The sequence below is a fragment of the Ascaphus truei genome, chromosome 4 (assembly GCF_040206685.1).
Source record: "Ascaphus truei isolate aAscTru1 chromosome 4, aAscTru1.hap1, whole genome shotgun sequence".
NCBI lineage: Eukaryota > Metazoa > Chordata > Amphibia > Anura > Ascaphidae > Ascaphus > Ascaphus truei.
Genome location: NC_134486.1, coordinates 23,100,065 through 23,127,611, shown reverse-complemented (window position 1 = coordinate 23,127,611; position 27,547 = coordinate 23,100,065). Strand labels below are relative to the sequence as shown.

Sequence of the window (27,547 nt, the reverse complement as noted above, 5' to 3'; positions counted from 1 at the left end):
GAGGGGGTAACCAGGCTCACTAATAAAGGTCAAGCCCACTTGGTTGCCCCTGATCCATGTGTTCGGGTCCTAGAGTGTCAGCTCTTGGGCCTGACTGTTGTATATGTACTGCCATGCATTGTATGAAAATATGCAACAAAGAATGTATGTGTCTGGAAGATTCCCAGGCTATGAGTTTCAGGGGGGACTTTGCGGTAACAGTGTTGACGGATTGTGTCTAGCTAGTCGGGGTCCAGAGTTGCCGGCCACCCCAAAAATGTAGCCGGGAGCCGAAGCGGATTCCCGGGTACATGTAGACACAGACCTCCGGACAAAGTCCTCTCTGAAAAACAGTTATGCAACTCACCGCCAGGTTTCCCTGCTTCAGCACAGACCCCAAAGGTAAAAGGGGGCATAGGGATTTGTGTATCCCGGGTATAGTCAAGTGTCCCTGGTTTAGGGGGAGTCCCCCAAAGTATATGCCCAAACCCCCCGGACCCGGTATAGGGGTTCGGGGTGTCTCCTACCATCCATGAGGTTGCAAGAGTGAAATTAATTAAAGTCCAGCTTCAGTACAATAGAAGAAACACAAACTTAACCTAAGCGTTATTTGAAGCAACTTTTTAGCAAACTTCTTATAGGAAGGTCTAGGAGGTCTGAAAATGAACGTGCGCATCTTTTCAGTAGATCCTAGGGGATGAGAGACTTAGAAGAATTTTGCAAGATTTTTATTAACATTGTGTATAAAGGTATATATGTTTTATGCACTGTATATGAGCTGGGGAATTGCCATGTCCCTGGTTCCGAGAGACCAGATGGCCACCAGGCTTGGTGCCACCGAGTCTGCTCGGGTCCCGGACTTGAAAGTCTCAGAGATGCCAAGGTGTTAGGGCGGGCGGAGTACCGGAGTTGTACTTGAGTACACACGTTCTGGCATGAATAAGGGCTATCCGGCGACCATTTGCCCTTCCCCAGACTCTGTGGAGCCTGGCCTGGCAGGGGGTTCAATATACCAAGTGGCAGAGGTGCCAGGTTGGCGCATGCCCCTTTGCAGAATTGGAATCCGTGCCTGCCCAGCTTCAGAGTACTGGCAAATTGCTGATAGGTTGGTAGAAATATTCCCACGCTCTGATTGGTGGAGGTATTCTGTGAATGGGACTGAAATCCTATAAGAAACCTAGCAGCCAATCAGCTCAAGAGATTCTAAGCACCAAGAAAGCAGCGGTAAATTCAAAAGATGCTCTGTGAGAAACGTCAGTGAGCCGGCTTCGGAAATTTTAAGGCGAGAATTTCATAGCGGTCGCGGCGGGAACTACACGCCACAAAGAGTACCAGGACATTTGGTACTCGCTCCCGGTCAAGGGATTTCAGCACCTCCAGAGTGGATACAGCGGTGGCGCCAGGAACTGCACGCCGATTTCGGTTCCAGGACTTTTCGTGCTTAGTCCCGGTCATCTTGAAAGGACTTTGTGAAGACTTTGTTTTCTGTGCTATGTCACTAGGCAAGGTTAGTTTTGTAGCCAAGACCCCCAGTAAATGTGTTTCCTCCTGTTTATTGTAATTCCCTGTGTGTACGTCTGGTTCTGTGGAATAAATGACCATTTGTTTTACTCCTTGGTTTGCTCAGTGACGGTATAAAGCTGTAGATAACCTTGTCTCCCGTGACATGTAAACACACATAATCACTTACATTTTATTAAATTACTTCAAAGTTTAAAGCAGGGGGGCTCAACTCCAGTCCTCAAGAACCCCCAACAGGTCAGGTTTTCAGGATATCCCATCTTCAGCACAGGTGGCTCAATCAGTCCCTGCTTCAGCACAGGTGGCTTTGATTGAGCCACCTGTGCAGAAGCTGGGATATCCTGAAAACCTGACCTGTTTGGGGAGGGGGGGTGGGCTTGAGGACTGGAGTTGAGCACCCCTGGTTTAAAGGATACAAATTCGGGAGGGAAGGAAGGGCAAAGGTTTAAGGGTTGGTGTAAAAGTATACAGAAGCTGCTTCAGCGGATTTAGCGTAATGACATGACTTAAGCGATAATAGAATTAAATATTTAATATTGAATGGTCAAGGTGTGCAAGAATAGACCGCAAGCGAGACACCTAGTGAAAGGGCACAAAGAGGAGCCCAAGGTCCCCTAGGTCCTAGAACAGCATGGTCTCCTTATGTATCCTAGTGTGGCTGATACACTCAAAGCCAGAAGTAGCCAACTCCAGTCCTCAAGAGCTACCAACAGGTCAGGTCAAGTTTTCAGGATAGCCCTGCTTCAGCATATGTGGCTAAGTCACTGGCTCAGTCAAAGACTGAGTCACTTGTGCTGAAGCAGAGCTATCCTGAAAAGAGCTACCTGTGGGTCAGGTTTTCAGGATCTCTGCTTCAGCACAAGTGACTCAGTCTTTGACTGAGCCAGTGACTTAGCCACCTATGCTGAAGCAGGGCTACACTGAAAACTTTACCGGTTGGTAGCCCTTGAGGACTGGAGTTGGCTACCCCTGCTCTAAGCCACGGATCCCAAACCTTTGGGAACTTGGAACAGGTGTTTAAAAATCTAGTGAGTTTCTCCATTTGGACCGGAGCCTAGACTCAATCTGTTTCACAGTCGGTAAAGCCCGTTTATTCCAGGCTGCCGCTACTGCACATCTGGAAGCTGAAAAAAAAACACGGGCAGTCAGTTTATTTTCATGCTAGCTGATGTCATAAATAGACTTGCTCAAAAAAATAGACCAGGAGTTTAAGGGGATGGAAAGGTTTAGGACCCTCTGGATCAGGTTTAAAACATTTTGCCAAAACAAAACTATTTTGGGACAAGCCCTCCACATATGTATCAAGCAGCCTGGCTGTCCACACTCTCTAGGACATAAAGGTTAGGGCCAAGGAAAACCATGGATAGCTTGGCCCTGGTGAAATACGAACTAAAAAACGTACCTGGTGTGTTTTCCCCAAGAATGGTGCATATTCAACACTTAAATACAGCCTCAAAAACCTTGCCCCAGTCACCTGAATCCAATGTACACCCGGGTCCGCCTCTCACTGTGACATATCTGAATTTCACTTAGGCATCAGACAGAATAACATGCAAATTTGACCCATAAAATGGAAAACCAGAGGAGATCCTTGAAAAATGTGAGCCAGGGAGCAGGGTTAATCTGGTTACAAAAATTCCTAAGGTGTAAGAAACGGAAGCGCTCCCGTCCTGGCAAAGCCACTTCTGAAGTGAGGGACTCAAATTACATTAAATATATCATTGACGGTATGTGACGGTAGGGGCAAAATGGCTAGCATATTAAAGGTTAAGTCGACCCATTGCCCCTACCCGTCTGGATGGATCTGCAGGATTTCCCCATCCAAGCCGTCGCGCTATTGTAACTTCCGGCATGCATGAGGTGTCGATAGGCTAGCAGAGACTCCGTGTTCGGCAGACTATCAGGCTCCTCCCTACGCGTTTCGTGACAAGGTCACTTCATCAAGGTCGTGACTGGCCAAGTGTGTTCTGGCTATTTATAGTCTCTTCAATTAACCCAAATTGGATTCGATAGATATAGGATAGATAGATCTACATATAACATGAGTAATACATTTGCACTAAATTGGATATTATGAATCCATTAAGTTTTTTATTTTTTACATATGGTTTCCTTTATATCTAGCTTTTTTGTATAAACTAATTTCTACCAGTTGGTAGCCATTTATATTCATTGTATGTAAAGTATCTTGTTTTATTTATTTTTTTAATTGGTACTTTGAAACTTTGGTTATAATAAGTTTCTTTTAACCAGGTCTCCTGAGATTACACAATTTTCATTTGTTAAGACTAAATAGTAATATTACATCACATCATTTGGGTGAATCTGTCAAAAGGTTATTATCAAACAAACGAACCAAAAAATGTTCCCGGATTGCATTAAAAAGACTCATTCACCGGAAGTGACATCAGAGCAACAGGTTGGACCCAGTGAGTTGCAGCGAGACGACCCGCACACACATACAGACGGCACCACACTACCCAAAAAGTGGTATTAAACGTAATTACGCATGTGCATTTTGCGCTTTTCCTTTCATTTAATCAGCTGTACGGTATCTAGTCTGCAAAATTGAGGGTGCACAAAATCTTTGGCCCGGGTCTGACATTTTGTCCCGTTTTTTCCAGACCCAAGTATCTGTGCCTTATCGGTGGTTACGTATACAGATGCATCTGCTTTGGAGAGCGGTTTGGGAATCCATTCAGCTAGCAACGCAGTAGATCTTTTCCTTTGATAGATTCAGGAATGTCAAAAACTCTGTTTTTTGCGTCTCCCTCCATTATCTAAATCCTCCAGTTTATCGGCTAACTCGCTGGTTATTCTTTCATACTTGGATCATTTGACTTGCATTTTATTTAGCTTATCTGCATGAGAAATGGCTTTGTTTTCTATTTCTGTAAAGTTTCCTTTAAGTCTGATAAGCTTTCCTCTGAAACCGAGGAAAGTATCTTTGAAACCCAGTGCGCAGTCTCCTCCGCTGATCCCGTGTGTACGGGTGCTCAATTTGTTACATGCGTTTGGCGAACAGTATTTCCCATTGTTGGGTTTGATGTAGAATTTCTTGGTGTTCTCTTGTTTAGTTTCCCTCTGCATCGCGTTTCCACCTAGAAATGTCTCCATGTATAGAACCGGGAAGTAAATAGCGTCTCTTAAAGGCTTACAGTTACAATTTATAGTCAAATCTGTAGCCATATCCCAAAACTAGGACTAGCACGATGTGAAAAACGGAGCACTGATCCAGGCAAAAATCACTTGGTGGCACCCATAAAAAAATTAAATGTATTCAAGTCTCATGGACCAAAAAAACACCAACATGTTTTGCGCTCCCCAGCGCTTTATCCCAAAGCGATCCTTAAAACAATGACTAATGCCTCGGTGTGGGCGCTCTCGCATGTGCTTGCGAAAGAACTGAGCCACCTAAAATGGACAGGTTGCTTCACTCTCCCGCTGTGTTGGACCTGTGACAAAAGTATTATTTTTGTGGCCTTTAGCCCGAGCGATGTGGTCTCAGGCTGCGGTGTGATGGCGTGGTAGTGACGTCACCAGGCTGTTTCAACCTCATTGGTTGAAACGCTCGCGTGACGCGGCCGTCGCAGAAAAAAATAAAATTGTCTTTTCCAAAGCCTGCCGTGCCGTCGTGCAGCGCGCACTATGGCCTGATGGATTGAATCACTGTTTATTGCTGGAGCCACGTGCGCTATCGCGCTCACTATGTCCAATGCCTAACGAACGCTTATGCAGCTTAAATAGAATATGTTCCTTCCTAGGTCTGTCAATACTTAAACAAATAGTGTCTGTGCCTTACGTTGACACTCTTGTTAACTTTGTTTTTCCAACGATATACACTTCAGCGTTTTACGATTATTTGTTTTTTATATGAAACTTCAGAGGATCGCATCGTCTTTCCAGCGCGGAGATCCGGACACCGACTGCCGTACCATTGGATTTCTAGATTAAAGATTACTTGTGCTCTGCAGTTTCAAGGGAACCAAGTGTCTTCAGCGAGAATAGACCGAGGCAGCAACCCCAAAGGAAGGAGGGCAGAGAAATACTGTATAATAGGGGGTGTTAGAAAATAGGACTTCTGGAACTACTGCCCGCAATGCCCCATACATCCAGGAGAGCGTTTAGCTAAATCTAACACGTCTCTGACCTTCTACAAAATGAAAATCAAGCAACCCGAGAATATATGCCAGAAAGTGAGACATTTTAGGCAGAAACTAAGAAAACGCAACAGAAAAACGGTTATTTGTGGAGACCTCCTCAGATCACACATCCTATGTGAAACCACGTATCGCAGTGTTAAACTCAGAAGACCCAAGGGTGAGATATTGTATGTGGCTGTAGGGCTTATATGTACTGGGAAAATATATGCTGTTCAAAAAAAGCTCTTCTAAATCTCATTCCCACAATCAGGAAACCCAGAGGAATCAAGTTTAGTATTTACTTTTATGATTCTACTTGGCTTGTGTAATATGATCTTATTGCGGGCTTTTTATGCTCTTTTTGGGGGGGAAACCAAGAAGATTGGTATGCTAATAGCGACCCCCAGCCTGTAGATGTTGAGAAACTAATTCCTGAATTCCTTGCCAAATATACTTACAGAATGGAAGATCTTTACGCATTTGAATTGTGTTAACATGGAAAAAATGTGTCCTCGTGAAAAATTGAGACATGAACATGTTAATATGGGGGTCTGCTGCACTGGACTGCTAAACAAATTACACATTTTAAATATTTAAAAAAAAAAAACCACAGGGAAGCAATATTTTCTAATCTTTTCCATCAGTACACTGAGCTAGTGTGAAAACTTTGAGGAATCTGAGATTTACCCGCACAAATTGTCTCTTTAGTTTGAAATCTGGCTACAAGAACAAATTTGCGAAATTCAATTGGGTGCGGTACTGCATAATTATGGAGACAAAAACAAAGGAAGAAAATAGATAAGATCACAAGAGAACTGCATCTCGCTGGAATGTTCCATATAGCATGCACACTATGTCTCAAGTCTGGAATGTATGTAGAACAGAATGTACAAAGCACTGTGAGTGCTGGGAGCACAATATATTTGAGGTAAAGTACTCAGAGGGCACTTTCATCTTGTGCCAACCTGCAGTATTTCACTGCAGGAATAATGCTGGTTCCCAAACATTCACATCCAGTAACGGAACGGCCATATGTGCAGCCGAGGGCCCGCCACCTTTAGGGGCCCACGCTCAACGTGCCGGCACTTACTTTAGTTCCAGTATTTGTAAAGGCCCTCCCGCTCTCCACATACCTTCCCTGGTCCATGCCTGTGATGTTGGGGTCTTAAGAGGTGGCCGGGAGCCCATTCAGGCGGTCATAACACGGAAGTTAGGCCCCAGCGGAAGTGCGGGCCACACTTCCGCAATCACCGCCTGGATGGGCTCCCTCTGCTGCATAAGGACCCCCTCCTCAAATAGGGCCCGGTCTATAATAATGGAAATCAATCTCGTGTTCCATAATGTGCTTTTTTAGTGGCCTGGTGGTGGTCAGCCCCACATACTGTATTTATCACAGCCACAACGCAGGAGATCAACGACAAAGCCAGTGTTACAAGTAATAAAGGAAGAGATACTGAACAATCTAGTTCTATCCCACCTGGGGAATGTTTTGGATTTCTGCAGATATATGCAGATCTTACAGTGGCCACAACAAACACAGCCCATTAGTGTGGGGCAGAAGTCTTGCACATTGCACACAGTTTTGCACATTGTATGGGAATTGCAACAAAAAAAAAAACTCAGTGATAAAATATTACCATTTCTTTCTTCTTTTTTTTAAACAAAACAAACTTAGGATCAAGGGCCATTGTACAGTACTTAAAGACCCAATTATAACAAATAAATTATTCTTTGAATATTCTTTCAATGTGCTTATCCCCGAGCGACTGAACGGCTATTGTGACTCAAGATGTTGAAAAAAAAAAAAAGAGACACGTGTCCATCAAGTTCCACCAATGCTAAATTTAGACGACAGATACTTATCCTATATTTGTATTTACAGTATTTTGATCCATAGGAAGGCAAAAAAAAAAAAAAAACAGTGAAACATAAAATACATGCGGTTATATATAGCATTTAGTTGTTTAAAAAACAGTGGATTTAATCAGTGGATAGGCGAGAACAAAAGAAAACATTATAAATGTATCCGGTTTGTTCCTATCGTATAAGGCTATGGTTTACATGCGGTTTCTCCTGTTCCAGGTTAGGCATGTCGCATCTTTTCTGGTTAATGACAAAATGATGAATTTTCCCTTTTCCCGCTGTACTTTGAGCCACAGGCAAACATTGGAAGACACGGATTTATTTTGGGATGGAGGATTTCTACAAAATGCCCATGTTTTTAAAATCTAAGTTGGCTTCATTATTAATGCAGACAATGCTAGTATAATGATGGTATGTGGCTTCCACATTAATCTTTGAGGTTGCCATGCTGTTTTCACAGCCTGCATTGCAATGAGCCACCGTACAAAGCAGTATGTGTGTCTTCTAATCTGATGTTATTAATGCCCCTCTCTCCATGTGCTTATCTCCCACGGCCCGGGCTTCCTCTCCCTCCTCCTCAGCGCTACGGTCACCAGCGTTGGGAACACTGAACTTTATTTTTACTTCCTAGGTATTTTTCTTTATTGACGGGTCCAGCACTTAAGTAGTAGCCCCAGAGAAAGGAAACGGTTGGCGTTTGCAATCACGCAGGGACAGTGATACTTGACGGTTTTACCTTGAGAAGATATATGGGAATATTGCCGAAATCCACCGGTAACTTTAAAAGGAAGCGGGCCGAGAATTCACCAGTCTGGAAGACAAAGTAACACATGGATGTTGCTATAAATGTAATGATACCACAGTGACAAAGCAGCGAGGTTTACCCGGATTACATACTGTACAAGGTGACGTGTGCACCACAATGCCTCATGTCTTTTAAAAGAACATACTCTCCAAGATATCCTTAATTACAAATACACTAAAATGATGTTAGGGTTCTGAGCTTGTGCACCGTATGTAACTTTTTCGAAGTTGAATATTTATTCCGGACTGTCGTATACAAGTTGAACCATGCGTCAAACACAAAGAAACACATGTTCTATAGAGCACGGATTAATAAACGCAATCCCAGCAAGATCAGAACCCCAAAACCCACCACGTTATATATATTCTAGGTGTGTATGCAGTGTGTGAGTATGTATGTATGTATGTATGTATGTATGTGTATATATATATATATACACACACACACACACACACACACACACACACACACACACACACACATATATATAAATACACAGACACACATATATATACACACACAGACACACATATATATACACACACAGACACACATATATATACACACACAGACACAGACACTGCAAACACACCTAGAATAGATTAGTTTGAGAAAGACCAGCAGTTTATCACTCTGCTATAAGAGAGCTGATCGGTGCTAAGGGACAATACATATAAAATCACATAAACAGAGAAAAAAGAGAAAAAGAAAGTCCCATACTAAGCACTCGCGATATCCAAACAATAACAAGTTTTTATTATACTAAAACATCATACATATAAAACATGATTAAGACCAAAAAACGCACTCAGGACCCTGAGGTGAGCACCAAATAACTGCCAAAATGACTGCAACCCCTAATTCGGGCTGAGGACTAACCTATCAAGGCTAATGCAGAGGAATGGCGACTCAGGGAAACAATGAACCCCGAGGTGCCAAGACCTGCTGGTCACATATACATGGACTACAGAAAAATTATCTACTGTATATTACTCAGGGCTATAGTAAATCTGACTATTATCTCACTGCCTGACTCATAGTGACCCCCATGGATCACGGACTGATAAGGGGTCCAAGCACAGATGCAGCATACAGACCAATCATGCAATCATACAGTGGTCAGAGAGTGGAAGAGCAGCACAATAAGTCAGAGACTGACAGAACAGGCATTGATGCGTCACCAAAAAATGGTAGGATGTATTTCCATACTATAGCCCAGAGATTCCCAACCAGGCTTCCACGGAGCACTGTCAGGGGTTCCGCCTACGGACCGCGGGCCGCCCGCACTCACTGTGTGGCCCGCGACGGCTTTCCTGGCTCTCCTCTCCGAGAGCCCGCTCTCAGGACAGCAGGGTAGGAGCGCAGTCTAGTAGTGTGACCCAGCACTTCCTGTGCCTGCTTCTAGAGCAAGCGCGTGGCGTTCTGCCTGCTCTGCCATTCTGCTGCCCGCCGCCTCCAACCGCAGGATACCCGCGTCTCCCCCCCGCCTGAGGTAGGCATATGGGGGGGGGGGGGTGGCGGGGAAGATGATATGATGATGATGAGGGGTGCTGGGGGAGATATATGAGGATGATGATGATGTGGGGTTCTTTGGTATGTATTTTGGGGGGGGGGATTAAGTGAGAGTGGGGTAATTGACGGAAGATGGGGGCGAGTCAGAGGAGAGAGGGAAGGGAGTGAGTGAGGAAAAGAGGGAGGAAGAATGGGACAAAGGAGATAAATACATGCGAGGCGGGAGGGGGGAGGGATTGAGACAGAGGACAAAGAAATACATCGGTAGAGGGTGGGAAATAGAGGGGGCTCGTGAGATGTGACATTTTGTGATTTACCCCTGTCGAACCTAATATGTGTCAGCCAGATAGGGGTTCCCCAAGATTTTTCGAAATACTTCTAGGGTTCCACCAAACAAAATAGGTTGGGAATCAGTGCTATAGCTACTGGTGGCTGATGTAGATGTAGCATAAGCCAGATATTAAAGCGAGAAGGGGGTAGGATGGTCCGTGGTTCACAGCAACTTCAGCAGCCAACGCATGGATGTCTAAAAAAACTTTATTGATCGCTAGCAGCAAACATCAGGCAACCACTCTAGTGGTTGCCTGATGTTTGCTGCTAGCGATCAATAAAGTTTTTTTAGACATCCATGCGTTGGCTGCTGAAGTTGCTGTGAACCACGGACCATCCTACCCCCTTCTTCCTGTGTCATCATTTCCGGAGGAGCACGCTGACGCCAGCTACACCAGAGGAGGAAGCCGCTGCAGAATTCCCTGCACCAACAGGGACGGCTTTTTCGTGAGTACTCCTAACCTCCACGCGGTATTTCAGGGAGATTATTGAGGCGGTTAGTGCCGGGCTGTGATTTACTTGGGGGCGCCCCTTAGGGAGGTGTCCCCCTGTACCTCTATCCGGCTTACTATTACCCAACTCCCTGTTTTCAATGCCGGAGGCTTATTGTTTCATTAATCATTGCTGGGTCTCTCTTCAATCAAGTTGCCATAAAGTGTGTGCACTACCTGTTAGCAGCCTCGGTATACTGGGTAATTCCATATTCTCCAGATATTAAAGCGCACACAATGATCCCCAATGAGAGCAAAAAATCAAGGATAATCGGAGTACATTTATCCCTCCAGGTACATGTAGACCAGAATAGCATAAAGAGATACTAAGCTCCACAGTGTGTTAAGTGAAGAGTTGTTTCCCAAAAGCGGACAGGCATCGAAATCCTTATAACAGCATCAAGTAGCAGCTGGAGAACGAAGAAAAACTCTGGGTCCTGGTAGTGCTCTACAGGACTATTCTGGACTACGGAGTGTGGCCAAATGTATACAAAAGAAGACAGAAAAGCCCAATGCTACAGCCAATGTGACACAAATACACAGTGAAATACTTATATATTCTCTTGAATAAGGGTAATTTAGTTAAACCCTTTGGCCAAAGCGTTATAAGCCTGCAAGCCACATCAAGGCATGACCAGTAAGCAGGTTCCTAACACTACCTATGCACATTCTCATTTACCTCTGCTGGGGGGGGAAATAACCTCAGTGGGTCTGCAATGCACAGGAGGACAGACCCCCCCCCCCCCACTGAGGTTATTTTCTCTCCAGCAGAGGTAAATGAGAATGTGCATAGGTAGTGTTAGGACCTGCTTACTGGTCATGCCTTGATGTGGCTTGCAGGCTTATAACGCTTTGGCCAAAGGGTTTAACTAATTGCCCCTTATTCAAGAGAATATATAAGTATTTCACTGTGTATTTGTGTCACATTGGATGTAGCATTGGGCTTTTATAGAGGACCCTACTTTTGGACCCTACTTTTTTCCTATGTTCGTAATATATTTCGAAGTAAATTTGTCAGACTTGTAAATAAATCGGAATCTTGTTACCAAGCAATAAATTGGATATATATCGAGGGCTTCCCGAATGGATTCCTCCGAATGTCACAGCGCAAAATGCCAGGAAGACAAAGTACAAGTTTCCTAGTAACAAGGCAGAGTGATAATGTGTATCTTTATCAATAACGATCTGATGCCAAGCATAGTCGGAAAAAAGGGAGGATGATAAAGGTAAAGCAATTCAAATTAGTACATAGTAGATGAGGGTGGAAAAAAAACAAATCCATTGAGTTCAACTTGTGTTAAATTTAGTGAACGAAGATACTCAACCTATATTTTTATTCATTTTTATTTTTATTCAGAGGAAGGCAAACGCCCCCCCCCCCCCCCCCACATAGATATATTCGCCAATTAGGTCTCAGAAGGGGAAAAAATGAATGTGTTCCCGATACAGCTAATGGCAAACAGGTTCCCTTGGATCAATATCCTCTCTGGGTTTTACTTATTGGGTATATCCCTGTATACATTTCCTTTCTACAAAGAGGTCTAACCTTTTCGAAAAGAGATCTTCCGTATTTGCCATCACCGTCGGTAGTCATTCCCGCTGTCCTTACTGTAAAGAACGGTTTCCTTTGCCGATGGTGAAATCTCTTTTCCTTTCAACTCAAGTGGGGACCCTGTTTCGTTTCTACAATCCTTAAGCTGCGCTTATAGTGCCGGCGACTGCGGCGCGCCAAAACCAATGTATTGCTGCTGTCGCGTGCGCTCTTATAGTAAGCGCGACGCAGCGACGCAAATTTTTTAAAGCTGGTCAAATTTGATTTTTCAGAGGCTGTCGCCAGTTTAGCTGTTGAAACGCGTAGGGCCAGGTGTGCTGTGGATTCCTTCAGCGTTGATTTATGAGTTCTGCCTGACATTCTCCTGCTTGCCATCTCCGTGCATGGCGTGACGTCATCTGTTCGTTCCGCCGCAAACATTGTCCCCGGTGGGAACCTAAACTATCTGGAGGTGTGTTCCCGGGGAAAGAATACTGTGAGGAGCCTGATGACGTGAGTTCCTGCTGGCAGAGATACACGAGGGCTGTACTGGATGCAGTGGTGTCACGGAGCAGAGCAGCAGAGCAGCAGCGCTTACAGATCCTTTGGAGCATGAGTATTACTCATACAATGCTTTTTATTCTTTTATGTTTGTGAGTTCATTTTATGAGCCTTTTATTGGGAATTAAAACATTTTTTGCACAGTAATGCACTAGGATTGGGCGCTTTTTTCTTCTATTTTCTATGCAGGTGGAGAGGGAGGTCGTTGTGCCCTTTAAACAAGCAGCCTTTTTCCTGTCAGTGCTTTTCTGTTTCTTGCATTTTTTGGACTTCATTTGGACTTCAAAAGGATTTGTGACAAAAGTTTGTTATTGGGTCCACAGCACATCTTTTTATAACTATATATGCATTTGGTGAACGTATTGATTGCACAGTTAAATATTATTATTGTCATTTAGGTTTTTTTTATATATTTATACATTTTCTGATCATTTATTATTATTCTATTGCTGTCACACCATACCCAAGCGCAGTCCTTTTCTGTATATATATATATATATATATATATATATATATATATATATATATATATATATATATATATATATATATATATATATATAAAAAGACATTGCATGAACAGCTAAAGATAAACTCCTCATCCCTCCCTTGTGGCGTCCTATTGGCCTGCATGACCGGGCACTTTAAACCTGCGGAGCTGCTACCGGTATCCCCTTAGGAGGTATGTATCTCTGGGAGCAGGGGGGCCCCGGAGCTGAAATTATTGCTGTTCAGCTCTGAAGTTGCCGTTCTTCCCCCCTAGGGGAGACATTTTTTTTGGGGGGGGGGAGGAGGGGGAGCATATTATATTACAACATTTAGGAGATCTGCATCATATACATAATATTTCCATTACCTTAACGTACGAGTTTCACTGTTCAGTGGGAAGAAATGCACTTCGCTGCCTACTGTAAGTAACTAGTATAACATTATCAGGGGCAGAGTCCGGGAGCCCTGAACACGGGGTCCTGTGGAGACGAAACACAGAACGCCAAGCTCCAGAGACCCCCGATTGCCAAGATACTTCATTTATTACTTACTGCCTGTACTTGCAAGGAACTTCAAAGATGGCGGCGGGGTTAGCCAATCGGAAGCTGCAATGTCATCGCACAATGATGTCACCGCCCTGTTGCCCACCAGACTGAGGTGGCCCCTAGGGGTAATATTGTGACCCCCAGATAAGAATTCTTGTAAGGAAATTTCAAGGTTAAACATCTCACTATCTTCCTGTTTAAGTAAACATTTTCTTAAAACAGGTTTTTAAACTAATAACATTTATTTGGATGGTTGTTCCAATCTTTATCTAAAACCTTTTGGCTGTTTTGTCAGTTCTCAAAACATGGGAAACATAGTTTGATTTGTTTTGCTCTTGGTTTAAAAAAAAAAAAAAAAAAATGTATTGACAATGCCATCAATAATTCAATATACTGTATCTAAATGAGTAGATATGCAATAATGCAGCAGACAAAGGAAAACATTCGTATTTCTCAAGATTCAAAGCAGTTCAATTCTTTGTTTAAAAGGAAATTCTAAGGAAACCCATAACTGTGCCAAGTTATTGAATCCCTTCTTTACAATTTAGCCACTACACAATAGCGTCCTTAAAAGGTTAAATCAATTAAGCTTTATTATTTTTAAAAATGTTAACTGCCTAAAAAAAAAGGTTATGCCAATGCACTACAGGAACTATGCAGAATACAAGGACTGAGGCAGCCAGACTCTTTAACCAAGTCACGCGTGCATTGAAAATCCCGAGAGGACCTTTGCATTTTCTTGGACAGCATAAGCTTTTCCTTCACCTTGCTGCACTGCAGGGGTGCTCAAGCCCCCCGCAACAGGTCAGGTTTTCAGGATATCCCAGCACAGGTGGCTCAATCAGTCCCTGCTTCAGCACTGGTGGCTCAATCAGAGTCCGATTGTGCCACCAGTGCTGAAGCTGGGATACCCTGAAGACCTGTTGGGTGGGTGGAGGACCCCATGCTGTACATGCTGGTCTGGGCTCTTCCTGGAGTGCCAGGAGCTTACGCTTCTGCAGCCTTTCAGTGTTGGGCGTTTCGTGTCATTTCTGACGCCTGGATCCCGACTCCAGGTGATGTATTAAGGAAATCTCGACCATTCTACTTTACGTTTCTCTGGTATAATTCCCCTTGTGCAGAAGCCCGTGTTTTTTACGGTATAGCCACTCTTCATCTGTCTGTTAGATAAAGTTCATGGGCATTTGCTGGTGAAAGTGTAGAGTATTTATATATAGAGAACAAATAGTGCTTCAACACTAAAAAGACAGGAAGAGTCGCACAGGGAAATACAATGTTGCTAAAAGGCAGGTTATCACTTTTTATAACAACTAATCCATGAAGAAAGAGAGTCAAAACCATACTGTGTACTTCGTTATCAGAGAAGGAAATGCCTCATTCCAGGCAAATGTACCAGAAAAAGCAGCGATGGCAATAACCCAGTGAAGGGTTATTCCCGAACCTTGTTCTGTCTGCATTAAACATTTGCCATTTCCTCTTGCGATAAGCATGGTGTCAGGTTTGTTACTCATTTCCATTACCAAACCAAAAAAGCACTATGGGGGTTGCTGCTGTATTTAACCTCTTCGCTGCCAAGAGGGCCAGCAACGCATTGGTAGACACAGTCCTCAAGTGCCACCAACAAGCCAGCTTTTATGGATATCCCCGCTTCAGCACAGGTGGCTCAATCTTCGACTGAAATAGAAAAGGTCCAGGCACTCGGTCTTCAGTGTAACAGGTTTAATTCAGCAAGAAAATCCAACATTTCGACTGCCGCGCAGTCTTTATCAAGGCGAGAGCTCTCGTCTGGGGACGTTGCAGGACTTTCCCTCGGCCTGTGGACACCGGCAGAGTTTTGTGTGCCAGACCACCTCTTTACATTGTCAATCTTCGACTGAGCCACCTGTGCTGAAGCAGGGATATCCATAAAACCTGACCGGTTGGTGGCCCTTGAGGGCTGAGTTTGAGACCCCTGCTATATATCATGATGCACGTGCTATTTTGGAGGCTATTGAAGGACCCGGGGAGGTTGGAAAGTTTGCATATCAACTACTTGTTGGCCCCACAAAAGGTATCATACCAGCTCCTCCCTCCCCTGCGTTACTGCATGGAAGGACGGGCCGACACAGCGACCCACCCTTCTTTGCCCCCAAATCTCTTTGGAAAGTCAGGCGATGCTTCCCGGTTTCACTAGGACGCGGTGCAGGGGAGGTCAGTGCGAGTTTTCTTTGCTCCGCTGAGAGATGAGACCCACAGATTTATTAACATCCCCTCCCTACCTCGGCACCATCTGGAAACGGTATAAGTGCAATAAAAAGCAGCCCCACCTCCAGGTTACAATAATCAGACTTTCTACAAACGTTCAAAGAGGAATTCAAAAGAAAAACACAAGTAGCACTCCGGGCCTTCTGATTACGAGCGAGAAAAGGGGTGATGTAGAGGAGTTTCCTCCCCTCTGTACGGACACCCCAGATCACTCATGGAATTTGGGGCAAGTCAACCAATATTAAATGCACCAATGGCTTATTTCTAAATTCTGGTGGATAAAGGGCAGGGTTAAGAGGCTCTGCTTCAACGCAATGAGACGCCAACTCACGTGGTTTCCCATCGATAGGTGTCAAATTGTACAGTATTAGGAGAAATGATGGTGAAAAAGGCAGACACGGGTGCTTCCCTCTACTGCTGTTATTCTCCCCAGGCCCGAACCACAGAACGGTCTGAAATATATTTAGTTAACCCATCTTGCTTTTTCTAATTGTTGTATTTGTATGACAACACTGAGTATGTCACTGCACCCTGCAAATGGCTGTAGCGTCGGCAATTTAGAGCAGGGGGGGCTCAACTCCAGTCCTCAATCCCCCCCCCCCCCCCCCTCCAAGGTGTCAAGTTTTCAGGATAGCCCAGCTTCAGCACAGGTGGCTCAATCAGTCCCTGCTTTGACAGCCTCTGATTGAGCCATCTGTGCTGAAGCTGGGAAATCCTGAAAACCTGCCCTGTTGGGGCTTGAGGGCTGGAGTTGTGCATCACTGCCGTTGAGTACAGAGACCAAAGAACACAACTGGGGATCTCCAATGGGAGGAAGATGTGAGCTACAGAGCAAGTAAAATGGTATCCCTCAATATTCCAGGCGCAGCTATATTACATAGATTCTGTACAGTAAACTAGATGTGCTGTAGGAATTAAGTATTCAGGGCTGCTCTGCATCATTAGTTTCCTCTGTGTATGTCTAATGAGCCCATGGGTTCAATTTCATGAGAATAACCTCATGTAATAACCGCATGTAATCCCGCGCCTGCTCCAGCATGTAATCCCGCGCCTGCCCCAGCATGTAATCCCGCGCCTGCCCCAGCATGTAATCCCGCGCCTGCTCCAGCATGTAATCCCGCGCCTGCCCCAGCATGTAATCCCGCGCCTGCTCCAGCATGTAATCCCGCGCCTGCCCCAGCATGTAATCCCGCGCCTGCCCCAACGTGTAATCCCACGCCCGCCCCAGCGTGTAATCCCGCGCCCGCCCCAGCATGTAATCCCGCGCCTGCTCCAGCATGTAATCCCGCGCCTGCCCCAGCATGTAATCCCGCGCCTGCCCCAACGTGTAATCCCACGCCCGCCCCAGCATGTAATCCCGCGCCCGCCCCAGCATGTAATCCCGCGCCTGCCCCAGCATGTAATCCCGCGCCTGCTCCAGCATGTAATCCCGCGCCTGCCCCAGCATGTAATCCCGCGCCTGCCCCAACGTGTAATCCCACGCCCGCCCCAGCGTGTAATCCCGCGCCCGCCCCAGCGTGTAATCCCGCGCCTGCCCCAGCGTGTAATCCCGCGCCCGCCCCAGCATGTAATCCCACGCCCGCCCCAGCATGTAATCCCGTGCCTGCTCCAGCATGTAATCCCGTGCCTGCTCCAGCATGTAATCCCGCGCCTGCTCCAGCGTGTAATCCCGCGCCTGCCCCAGCGTGTAATCCCTCGCCTGCCCCAGCGTGTAATCCCTCGCCTGCCCCAGCGTGTAATCCCTCGCCTGCCCCAGCGTGTAATCCCGCGCCTGCCCCAGCGTGTAATCCCGCGCCTGCCCCAGCATGTAATCCCGCGCCTGCCCCAGCGTGTAATCCCGCGCCTGCTCCAGCATGTAATCCCGCGCCTGCCCCAGCGTGTAATCCCGCGCCTGCCCCAGCGTGTAATCCCGCGCCTGCCCCAGCGTGTAATCCCGCGCCTGCCCCAGCGTGTAATCCCGCGCCTGCCCCAGCGTGTAATCCCGCGCCTGCCCCAGCGTGTAATCCCGCGCCTGCCCCAGCGTGTAATCCCGCGCCTGCCCCAGCGTGTAATCCCGCGCCCGCTCCAGCGTGTAATCCCGAGCCTGCCCCAGCATGTAATCCCGAGCCTGCCCCAGCGTGTAATCCCGCATGTAATCCCGCGCCTGCCCCAGCGTGTAATCCCGCGCCTGCCCCAGCATGTAATCCCGCGCCTGCCCCAGCATGTAATCCCGCGCCTGCCCCAGCATGTAATCCCGCGCCTGCCCCAGCATGTAATCCCGCGCCTGCCCCAGCATGTAATCCCGCGCCTGCTCCAAAATATAATCCCGCGCCTGCCCCAGCATGTAATCCCGCGCCTGCCCCAGCATGTAATCCCGCGCCTGCCCCAGCATGTAATCCCGCGCCTGCCCCAGCATGTAATCCCGCGCCTGCCCCAGCATGTAATCCCGCGCCTGCCCCAGCATGTAATCCCGCGCCTGCCCCAGCATGTAATCCCGCGCCTGCCCCAGCATGTAATCCCGCGCCTGCCCCAGCATGTAATCCCGCGCCCGCCCCAGCATGTAATCCCGCGCCCGCCCCAGCATGTAATCCCGCGCCTGCCCCAGCATGTAATCCCGCGCCTGCCCCAGCGTGTAATCCCGCGCCTGCCCCAGCATGTAATCCCGCGCCTGCCCCAGCATGTAATCCCGCGCCCGCCCCAGCATGTAATCCCACGCCTGCCCCAGCATGTAATCCCGCGCCTGCCCCAGCATGTAATCCCGCGCCTGCCCCAGCGTGTAATCCCGCGCCTGCCCCAGCGTGTAATCCCGCGCCTGCCCCAGCATATAATCCCTCGCCCGCCCCAGCATGTAATCCCGCGCCCGCCCCAGCATGTAATCCCGCGCCTGCTCCAGCATGTAATCCCGCGCCCGCCCCAGCGTGTAATCCCGCGCCCGCCCCAGCGTGTAATCCCGCGCCCGCCCCAGCATGTAATCCCGCGCCTGCTCCAGCATGTAATCCCGCGCCCGCCCCAGCATGTAATCCCGCGCCCGCTCCAGCGTGTAATCCCGCGCCCGCCCCAGCGTGTAATCCCGCGCCCGCCCCAGCGTGTAATCCCGCGCCCGCCCCAGCGTGTAATCCCGCGCCTGCTCCAGCATGTAATCCCGCGCCTGCCCCAGCATGTAATCCCGCGCCTGCCCCAGCATGTAATCCCGCGCCTGCCCCAGCATGTAATCCCGCGCCTGCCCCAGCATGTAATCCTGCGCCTGCCCCAGCATATAATCCCGCGCCTGCCCCAGCATGTAATCCCGCGCCCGCCCCAGCATGTAATCCCGCGCCTGCTCCAGCGTGTAATCCCACGCCTGCCCCAGCATGTAATCCCGCGCCTGCCCCAGCGTGTAATCCCGCGCCTGCCCCAGCATGTAATCCCGCGCCTGCCCCAGCATGTAATCCCGCGCCCGCCCCAGCATGTAATCCCACGCCTGCCCCAGCATGTAATCCCGCGCCTGCCCCAGCATGTAATCCCGCGCCTGCCCCAGCGTGTAATCCCGCGCCTGCCCCAGCGTGTAATCCCGCGCCTGCCCCAGCATATAATCCCTCGCCCGCCCCAGCATGTAATCCCGCGCCCGCCCCAGCATGTAATCCCGCGCCTGCTCCAGCATGTAATCCCGCGCCCGCCCCAGCGTGTAATCCCGCGCCCGCCCCAGCGTGTAATCCCGCGCCCGCCCCAGCATGTAATCCCGCGCCTGCTCCAGCATGTAATCCCGCGCCCGCCCCAGCATGTAATCCCGCGCCCGCTCCAGCGTGTAATCCCGCGCCCGCCCCAGCGTGTAATCCCGCGCCCGCCCCAGCGTGTAATCCCGCGCCCGCCCCAGCGTGTAATCCCGCGCCTGCTCCAGCGTGTAATCCCGCGCCTGCTCCAGCGTGTAATCCCGCGCCTGCTCCAGCGTGTAATCCCGCGCCTGCCCCAGCGTGTAATCCCGCGCCTGCCCCAGCGTGTAATCCCTCGCCTGCCCCAGCGTGTAATCCCGCGCCTGCCCCAGCATGTAATCCCGCGCCTGCTCCAGCATGTAATCCCGCGCCTGCCCCAGCGTGTAATCCCGCGCCTGCCCCAGCATGTAATCCCGCGCCTGCTCCAGCATGTAATCCCGCGCCTGCTCCAGCATGTAATCCCGCGCCCGCCCCAGCACGTAATCCCGCGCCCGCCCCAGCACGTAATCCCGCGCCCGCCCCAGCACGTAATCCCGCGCCTGCCCCAGCATGTAATCCCGCGCCTGCCCCAGCATGTAATCCCGCACCTGCCCCAGCATGTAATCCCGCACCTGCCCCAGCATGTAATCCCGCGCCTGCCCCAGCATGTAATCCCGCGCCTGACCCAGCATGTAATCCCGCGCCTGCTCCAGCATGTAATCCCACGCCTGCCCCAGCATGTAATCCCGCGCCTGCCCCAGCATGTAATCCCGCGCCTGCCCCAGCATGTAATCCCGCGCCTGCCCCAGCATGTAATCCCGCGCCTGCCCCAGCATGTAATCCCGCGCCTGCCCCAGCATGTAATCCCGCGCCTGCCCCAGCATGTAATCCCGCGCCTGCCCCAGCATGTAATCCCGCGCCTGCCCCAGCATGTAATCCCGCGCCTGCCCCAGCATGTAATCCCGCGCCTGCCCCAGCATGTAATCCCGCGCCTGCCCCAGCATGTAATCCCGCGCCTGCCCCAGCATGTAATCCCGCGCCTGCCCCAGCATGTAATCCCGCGCCTGCCCCAGCAGGTAATCCCGCGCCTGCCCCAGCGTGTAATCCCGCGCCTGCCCCAGCATATAATCCCTCGCCCGCCCCAGCATGTAATCCCGCGCCCGCCCCAGCATGTAATCCCGCGCCTGCCCCAGCATGTAATCCCGCGCCCGCCCCAGCATGTAATCCCGCGCCCGCTCCAGCATGTAATCCCGCGCCTGCCCCAGCATGTAATCCCGCGCCTGCTCCAGCATGTAATCCCGCGCCTAACCCAGCATGTAATCCCGCGCCTGCCCCAGCATGTAATCCCACGCCTGCCCCAGCATGTAATCCCGCGCCTGCCCCAGCGTGTAATCCCGCGCCTGCTCCAGCGTGTAATCCCGCGCCTGCCCCAGCGTGTAATCCCGCGCCCGCCCCAGCATGTAATCCCGCGCCCGCCCCAGCGTGTAATCCCGCGCCCGCCCCAGCGTGTAATCCCGCGCCCGCTCCAGCATGTAATCCCGCGCCCGCTCCAGCATGTAATCCCGCGCCTGCTCCAAGATGTAATCCCGCGCCTGCTCCAGCATGTAATCCCGCGCCCGCCCCAGCATGTAATCCCGCGCCTGCCCCAGCATGTAATCCCGCGCCTGCCCCAGCATGTAATCCCGCGCCTGCCCCAGCATGTAATCCCGCGCCTGCCCCAGCATGTAATCCCGCGCCTGCCCCAGCATGTAATCCCGCGCCTGCCCCAGCATGTAATCCCGCGCCTGCCCCAGCATGTAATCCCGCGCCTGCCCCAGCATGTAATCCCGCGCCTGCCCCAGCATGTAATCCCGCGCCTAACCCAGCATGTAATCCCGCGCCTGCCCCAGCATGTAATCCTGCGCCTGCCCCAGCATGTAATCCCGCGCCTGCCCCAGCATGTAATCCCGCGCCTGCCCCAGCATGTAATCCCGCGCCTGCCCCAGCGTGTAATCCCGCGCCTGCTCCAGCATGTAATCCCGCGCCCGCCCCAGCATGTAATCCCGCGCCTGCCCCAGCATGTAATCCCGCGCCTGCCCCAGCATGTAATCCCGCGCCTGCCCCAGCATATAATCCCTCGCCCGCCCCAGCATGTAATCCCGCGCCTGCTCCAGCATGTAATCCCGCGCCCGCCCCAGCGTGTAATCCCGCGCCTAACCCAGCATGTAATCCCGCGCCCGCCCCAGCATGTAATCCCGCGCCTGCTCCAGCATGTAATCCCGCGCCTGCACCAGCATGTAATCCCGCGCCTAACCCAGCATGTAATCCCGCGCCTGCCCCAGCATGTAATCCCGCGCCTGCCCCAGCATGTAATCCCGCGCCTGCCCCAGCATGTAATCCCGCGCCTGCCCCAGCGTGTAATCCCGCGCCTGCTCCAGCGTGTAATCCCGCGCCTGCCCCAGCGTGTAATCCCGCGCCCGCCCCAGCATGTAATCCCGCGCCCGCCCCAGCATGTAATCCCGCGCCCGCCCCAGCATGTAATCCCGCGCCCGCCCCAGCATGTAATCCCGCGCCTGCTCCAGCATGTAATCCCGCGCCCGCCCCAGCATGTAATCCCGCGCCCGCCCCAGCATGTAATCCCGCGCCCGCCCCAGCATGTAATCCCGCGCCCGCCCCAGCATGTAATCCCGCGCCCGCCCCAGCGTGTAATCCCGCGCCCGCCCCAGCGTGTAATCCCGCGCCTGCCCCAGCATGTAATCCCGCGCCCGCTCCAGCATGTAATCCCGCGCCTGCTCCAAGATGTAATCCCGCGCCTGCTCCAGCATGTAATCCCGCGCCCGCCCCAGCATGTAATCCCGCGCCCGCCCCAGCATGTAATCCCGCGCCTGCCCCAGCATGTAATCCCGCGCCTGCCCCAGCATGTAATCCCGCGCCTGCCACAAGATGTAATCCCGCGCCTGCTCCAAGATGTAATCCCGCGCCTGCCCCAGCATGTAATCCCGCGCCTGCCCCAGCATGTAATCCCGCGCCTGCCCCAGCATGTAATCCCGCGCCTGCTCCAGCATGTAATCCCGCGCCTGCCCCAGCATGTAATCCCGCGCCTGCTCCAGCATGTAATCCCGCGCCTGCCCCAGCATGTAATCCCGCGCCTGCTCCAGCATGTAATCCCGCGCCTGCCCCAGCATGTAATCCCGCGCCTGCCCCAGCATGTAATCCCGCGCCTGCTCCAGCATGTAATCCCGCGCCTGCCCCAGCATGTAATCCCGCGCCTGCTCCAGCATGTAATCCCGCGCCTGCCCCAGCATGTAATCCCGCGCCTGCCCCAGCATGTAATCCCGCGCCTGCTCCAGCGTGTAATCCCGCGCCTAACCCAGCATGTAATCCCGCGCCTAACCCAGCATGTAATCCCGCGCCTGCCCCAGCATGTAATCCCGCGCCTGCCCCAGCATGTAATCCCGCGCCTGCCCCAGCATGTAATCCCACGCCTGCCCCAGCGTGTAATCCCGCGCCTGCCCCAGCGTGTAATCCCGCGCCCGCCCCAGCGTGTAATCCCGCGCCTGCCCCAGCGTGTAATCCCGCGCCTAACCCAGCATGTAATCCCGCGCCCGCCCCAGCGTGTAATCCCGCGCCTGCCCCAGCGTGTAATCCCGCGCCTGCCCCAGCATGTAATCCCGCGCCTGCCCCAGCGTGTAATCCCGCGCCCGCCCCAGCATGTAATCCCGTGCCTGCCCCAGCGTGTAATCCCTCGCCTGCCCCAGCATGTAATCCCGCGCCTGCCCCAGCATGTAATCCCGTGCCTGCCCCAGCATGTAATCCCGTGCCTGCCCCAGCATGTAATCCCGTGCCTGCCCCAGCATGTAATCCCGCGCCTGCCCCAGCATGTAATCCCGCATGTAATCCCGCGCCTGCCCCAGCATGTAATCCCGCATGTAATCCCGCGCCTGCCCCAGCATGTAATCCCGCGCCTGCCCCAGCATGTAATCCCGCGCCTGCCCCAGCGTGTAATCCCGCGCCTGCTCCAGCGTGTAATCCCGCGCCCGCCCCAGCGTGTAATCCCGCGCCCGCTCCAGCATGTAATCCCGCGCCCGCTCCAGCATGTAATCCCGCGCCTGCCCCAGCATGTAATCCCGCGCCCGCCCCAGCATGTAATCCCGCGCCTGCTCCAGCATGTAATCCCGCGCCCGCCCCAGCATGTAATCCCGCGCCCGCTCCAGCGTGTAATCCCGCGCCCGCCCCAGCGTGTAATCCCGCGCCCGCCCCAGCGTGTAATCCCGCGCCCGCCCCAGCGTGTAATCCCGCGCCTGCTCCAGCATGTAATCCCGCGCCTGCCCCAGCATGTAATCCCGCGCCTGCCCCAGCATGTAATCCCGCGCCTGCCCCAGCATGTAATCCCGCGCCTGCCCCAGCATGTAATCCTGCGCCTGCCCCAGCATATAATCCCGCGCCTGCCCCAGCATGTAATCCCGCGCCTGCCCCAGCATGTAATCCCGCGCCTGCTCCAGCGTGTAATCCCGCGCCTGCTCCAGCGTGTAATCCCGCGCCTGCTCCAGCGTGTAATCCCGCGCCTGCTCCAGCGTGTAATCCCGCGCCTGCCCCAGCGTGTAATCCCGCGCCTGCCCCAGCGTGTAATCCCTCGCCTGCCCCAGCGTGTAATCCCGCGCCTGCCCCAGCATGTAATCCCGCGCCTGCTCCAGCATGTAATCCCGCGCCTGCCCCAGCGTGTAATCCCGCGCCTGCCCCAGCATGTAATCCCGCGCCTGCTCCAGCATGTAATCCCGCGCCTGCTCCAGCATGTAATCCCGCGCCCGCCCCAGCACGTAATCCCGCGCCCGCCCCAGCACGTAATCCCGCGCCTGCCCCAGCATGTAATCCCGCGCCTGCCCCAGCATGTAATCCCGCGCCTGCCCCAGCATGTAATCCCGCACCTGCCCCAGCATGTAATCCCGCGCCTGACCCAGCATGTAATCCCGCGCCTGACCCAGCATGTAATCCCGCGCCCGCCCCAGCACGTAATCCCGCGCCCGCCCCAGCACGTAATCCCGCGCCTGCCCCAGCATGTAATCCCGCGCCTGCCCCAGCATGTAATCCCGCGCCTGCCCCAGCATGTAATCCCGCGCCTGCCCCAGCATGTAATCCCGCGCCTGACCCAGCATGTAATCCCGCGCCTGCTCCAGCATGTAATCCCGCGCCTGCCCCAGCATGTAATCCCGCGCCTGCCCCAGCATGTAATCCCGCGCCTGCCCCAGCATGTAATCCCGCGCCTGCCCCAGCATGTAATCCCGCGCCTGACCCAGCATGTAATCCCGCGCCTGCTCCAGCATGTAATCCCGCGCCTGCCCCAGCATGTAATCCCGCGCCTGCCCCAGCATGTAATCCCGCGCCTGCCCCAGCATGTAATCCCGCGCCTGCCCCAGCATGTAATCCCGCGCCTGCCCCAGCATGTAATCCCGCGCCTGCCCCAGCATGTAATCCCGCGCCTGCCCCAGCATGTAATCCCGCGCCTGCCCCAGCATGTAATCCCGCGCCTGCCCCAGCATGTAATCCCGCGCCTGCCCCAGCATGTAATCCCGCGCCTGCCCCAGCATGTAATCCCGCGCCTGCCCCAGCATGTAATCCCGCGCCTGCCCCAGCATGTAATCCCGCGCCTGCCCCAGCAGGTAATCCCGCGCCTGCCCCAGCGTGTAATCCCGCGCCTGCCCCAGCATATAATCCCTCGCCCGCCCCAGCATGTAATCCCGCGCCCGCCCCAGCATGTAATCCCGCGCCTGCTCCAGCATGTAATCCCGCGCCCGCCCCAGCATGTAATCCCGCGCCCGCCCCAGCGTGTAATCCCGCGCCCGCTCCAGCGTGTAATCCCGCGCCCGCCCCAGCATGTAATCCCGCGCCCGCCCCAGCGTGTAATCCCGCGCCCGCCCCAGCGTGTAATCCCGCGCCTGCTACAGCATGTAATCCCGCGCCTGCCCCAGCATGTAATCCCGCGCCTGCCCCAGCATGTAATCCCGCGCCTGCCCCAGCATGTAATCCCGCGCCTGCCCCAGCATGTAATCCTGCGCCTGCCCCAGCGTGTAATCCCGCGCCTGCTCCAGCGTGTAATCCCGCGCCTGCCCCAGCGTGTAATCCCGCGCCTGCTCCAGCGTGTAATCCCGCGCCTGCCCCAGCATGTAATCCCGCGCCTGCCCCAGCATGTAATCCCGCGCCTGCCCCAGCATGTAATCCCGCGCCTGCTCCAGCGTGTAATCCCGCGCCTGCTCCAGCGTGTAATCCCGCGCCCGCTCCAGCGTGTAATCCCGCGCCCGCTCCAGCATGTAATCCCGCGCCTGCTCCAAGATGTAATCCCGCGCCTGCTCCAGCATGTAATCCCGCGCCCGCCCCAGCATGTAATCCCGCGCCTGCCCCAGCATGTAATCCCGCGCCTGCCCCAGCATGTAATCCCGCGCCTGCCCCAGCATGTAATCCCGCGCCTGCCCCAGCATGTAATCCCGCGCCTGCCCCAGCATGTAATCCCGCGCCTGCCCCAGCATGTAATCCCGCGCCTGCCCCAGCATGTAATCCCGCGCCTGCCCCAGCATGTAATCCCGCGCCTGCCCCAGCATGTAATCCCGCGCCTAACCCAGCATGTAATCCCGCGCCTGCCCCAGCATGTAATCCTGCGCCTGCCCCAGCATGTAATCCCGCGCCTGCCCCAGCATGTAATCCCGCGCCTGCCCCAGCATGTAATCCCGCGCCTGCCCCAGCGTGTAATCCCGCGCCTGCTCCAGCATGTAATCCCGCGCCCGCCCCAGCATGTAATCCCGCGCCTGCCCCAGCATGTAATCCCGCGCCTGCCCCAGCATATAATCCCTCGCCCGCCCCAGCATGTAATCCCGCGCCTGCTCCAGCATGTAATCCCGCGCCCGCCCCAGCGTGTAATCCCGCGCCTAACCCAGCATGTAATCCCGCGCCCGCCCCAGCATGTAATCCCGCGCCTGCTCCAGCATGTAATCCCGCGCCTGCACCAGCATGTAATCCCGCGCCTAACCCAGCATGTAATCCCGCGCCTGCCCCAGCATGTAATCCCGCGCCTGCCCCAGCATGTAATCCCGCGCCTGCCCCAGCATGTAATCCCGCGCCTGCCCCAGCGTGTAATCCCGCGCCTGCTCCAGCGTGTAATCCCGCGCCCGCCCCAGCGTGTAATCCCGCGCCCGCCCCAGCATGTAATCCCGCGCCCGCCCCAGCATGTAATCCCGCGCCCGCCCCAGCATGTAATCCCGCGCCCGCCCCAGCATGTAATCCCGCGCCTGCTCCAGCATGTAATCCCGCGCCCGCCCCAGCATGTAATCCCGCGCCCGCCCCAGCATGTAATCCCGCGCCCGCCCCAGCATGTAATCCCGCGCCCGCCCCAGCATGTAATCCCGCGCCCGCCCCAGCGTGTAATCCCGCGCCCGCCCCAGCGTGTAATCCCGCGCCTGCCCCAGCATGTAATCCCGCGCCCGCTCCAGCATGTAATCCCGCGCCTGCTCCAAGATGTAATCCCGCGCCTGCTCCAGCATGTAATCCCGCGCCCGCCCCAGCATGTAATCCCGCGCCCGCCCCAGCATGTAATCCCGCGCCTGCCCCAGCATGTAATCCCGCGCCTGCCCCAGCATGTAATCCCGCGCCTGCCACAAGATGTAATCCCGCGCCTGCTCCAAGATGTAATCCCGCGCCTGCCCCAGCATGTAATCCCGCGCCTGCCCCAGCATGTAATCCCGCGCCTGCCCCAGCATGTAATCCCGCGCCTGCTCCAGCATGTAATCCCGCGCCTGCCCCAGCATGTAATCCCGCGCCTGCTCCAGCATGTAATCCCGCGCCTGCCCCAGCATGTAATCCCGCGCCTGCTCCAGCATGTAATCCCGCGCCTGCCCCAGCATGTAATCCCGCGCCTGCCCC

At 53.0% G+C, this 27,547-nt stretch overlaps 1 protein-coding gene across 1 annotated transcript in view; it reads right to left on the bottom strand.

The window, feature by feature from the left end:
* BABAM2 (BRISC and BRCA1 A complex member 2) overlaps positions 1-27,547 on the bottom strand; it is a 290,627-nt gene that overhangs the window by 217,080 nt on the left and 46,000 nt on the right. Inside the window, exon 6 of the mRNA XM_075595407.1 lies at positions 8,242-8,316. Within this exon, the coding sequence (XP_075451522.1) occupies positions 8,242-8,316 (75 nt within the window). The remainder of the gene's footprint in view (positions 1-8,241; positions 8,317-27,547) is intronic.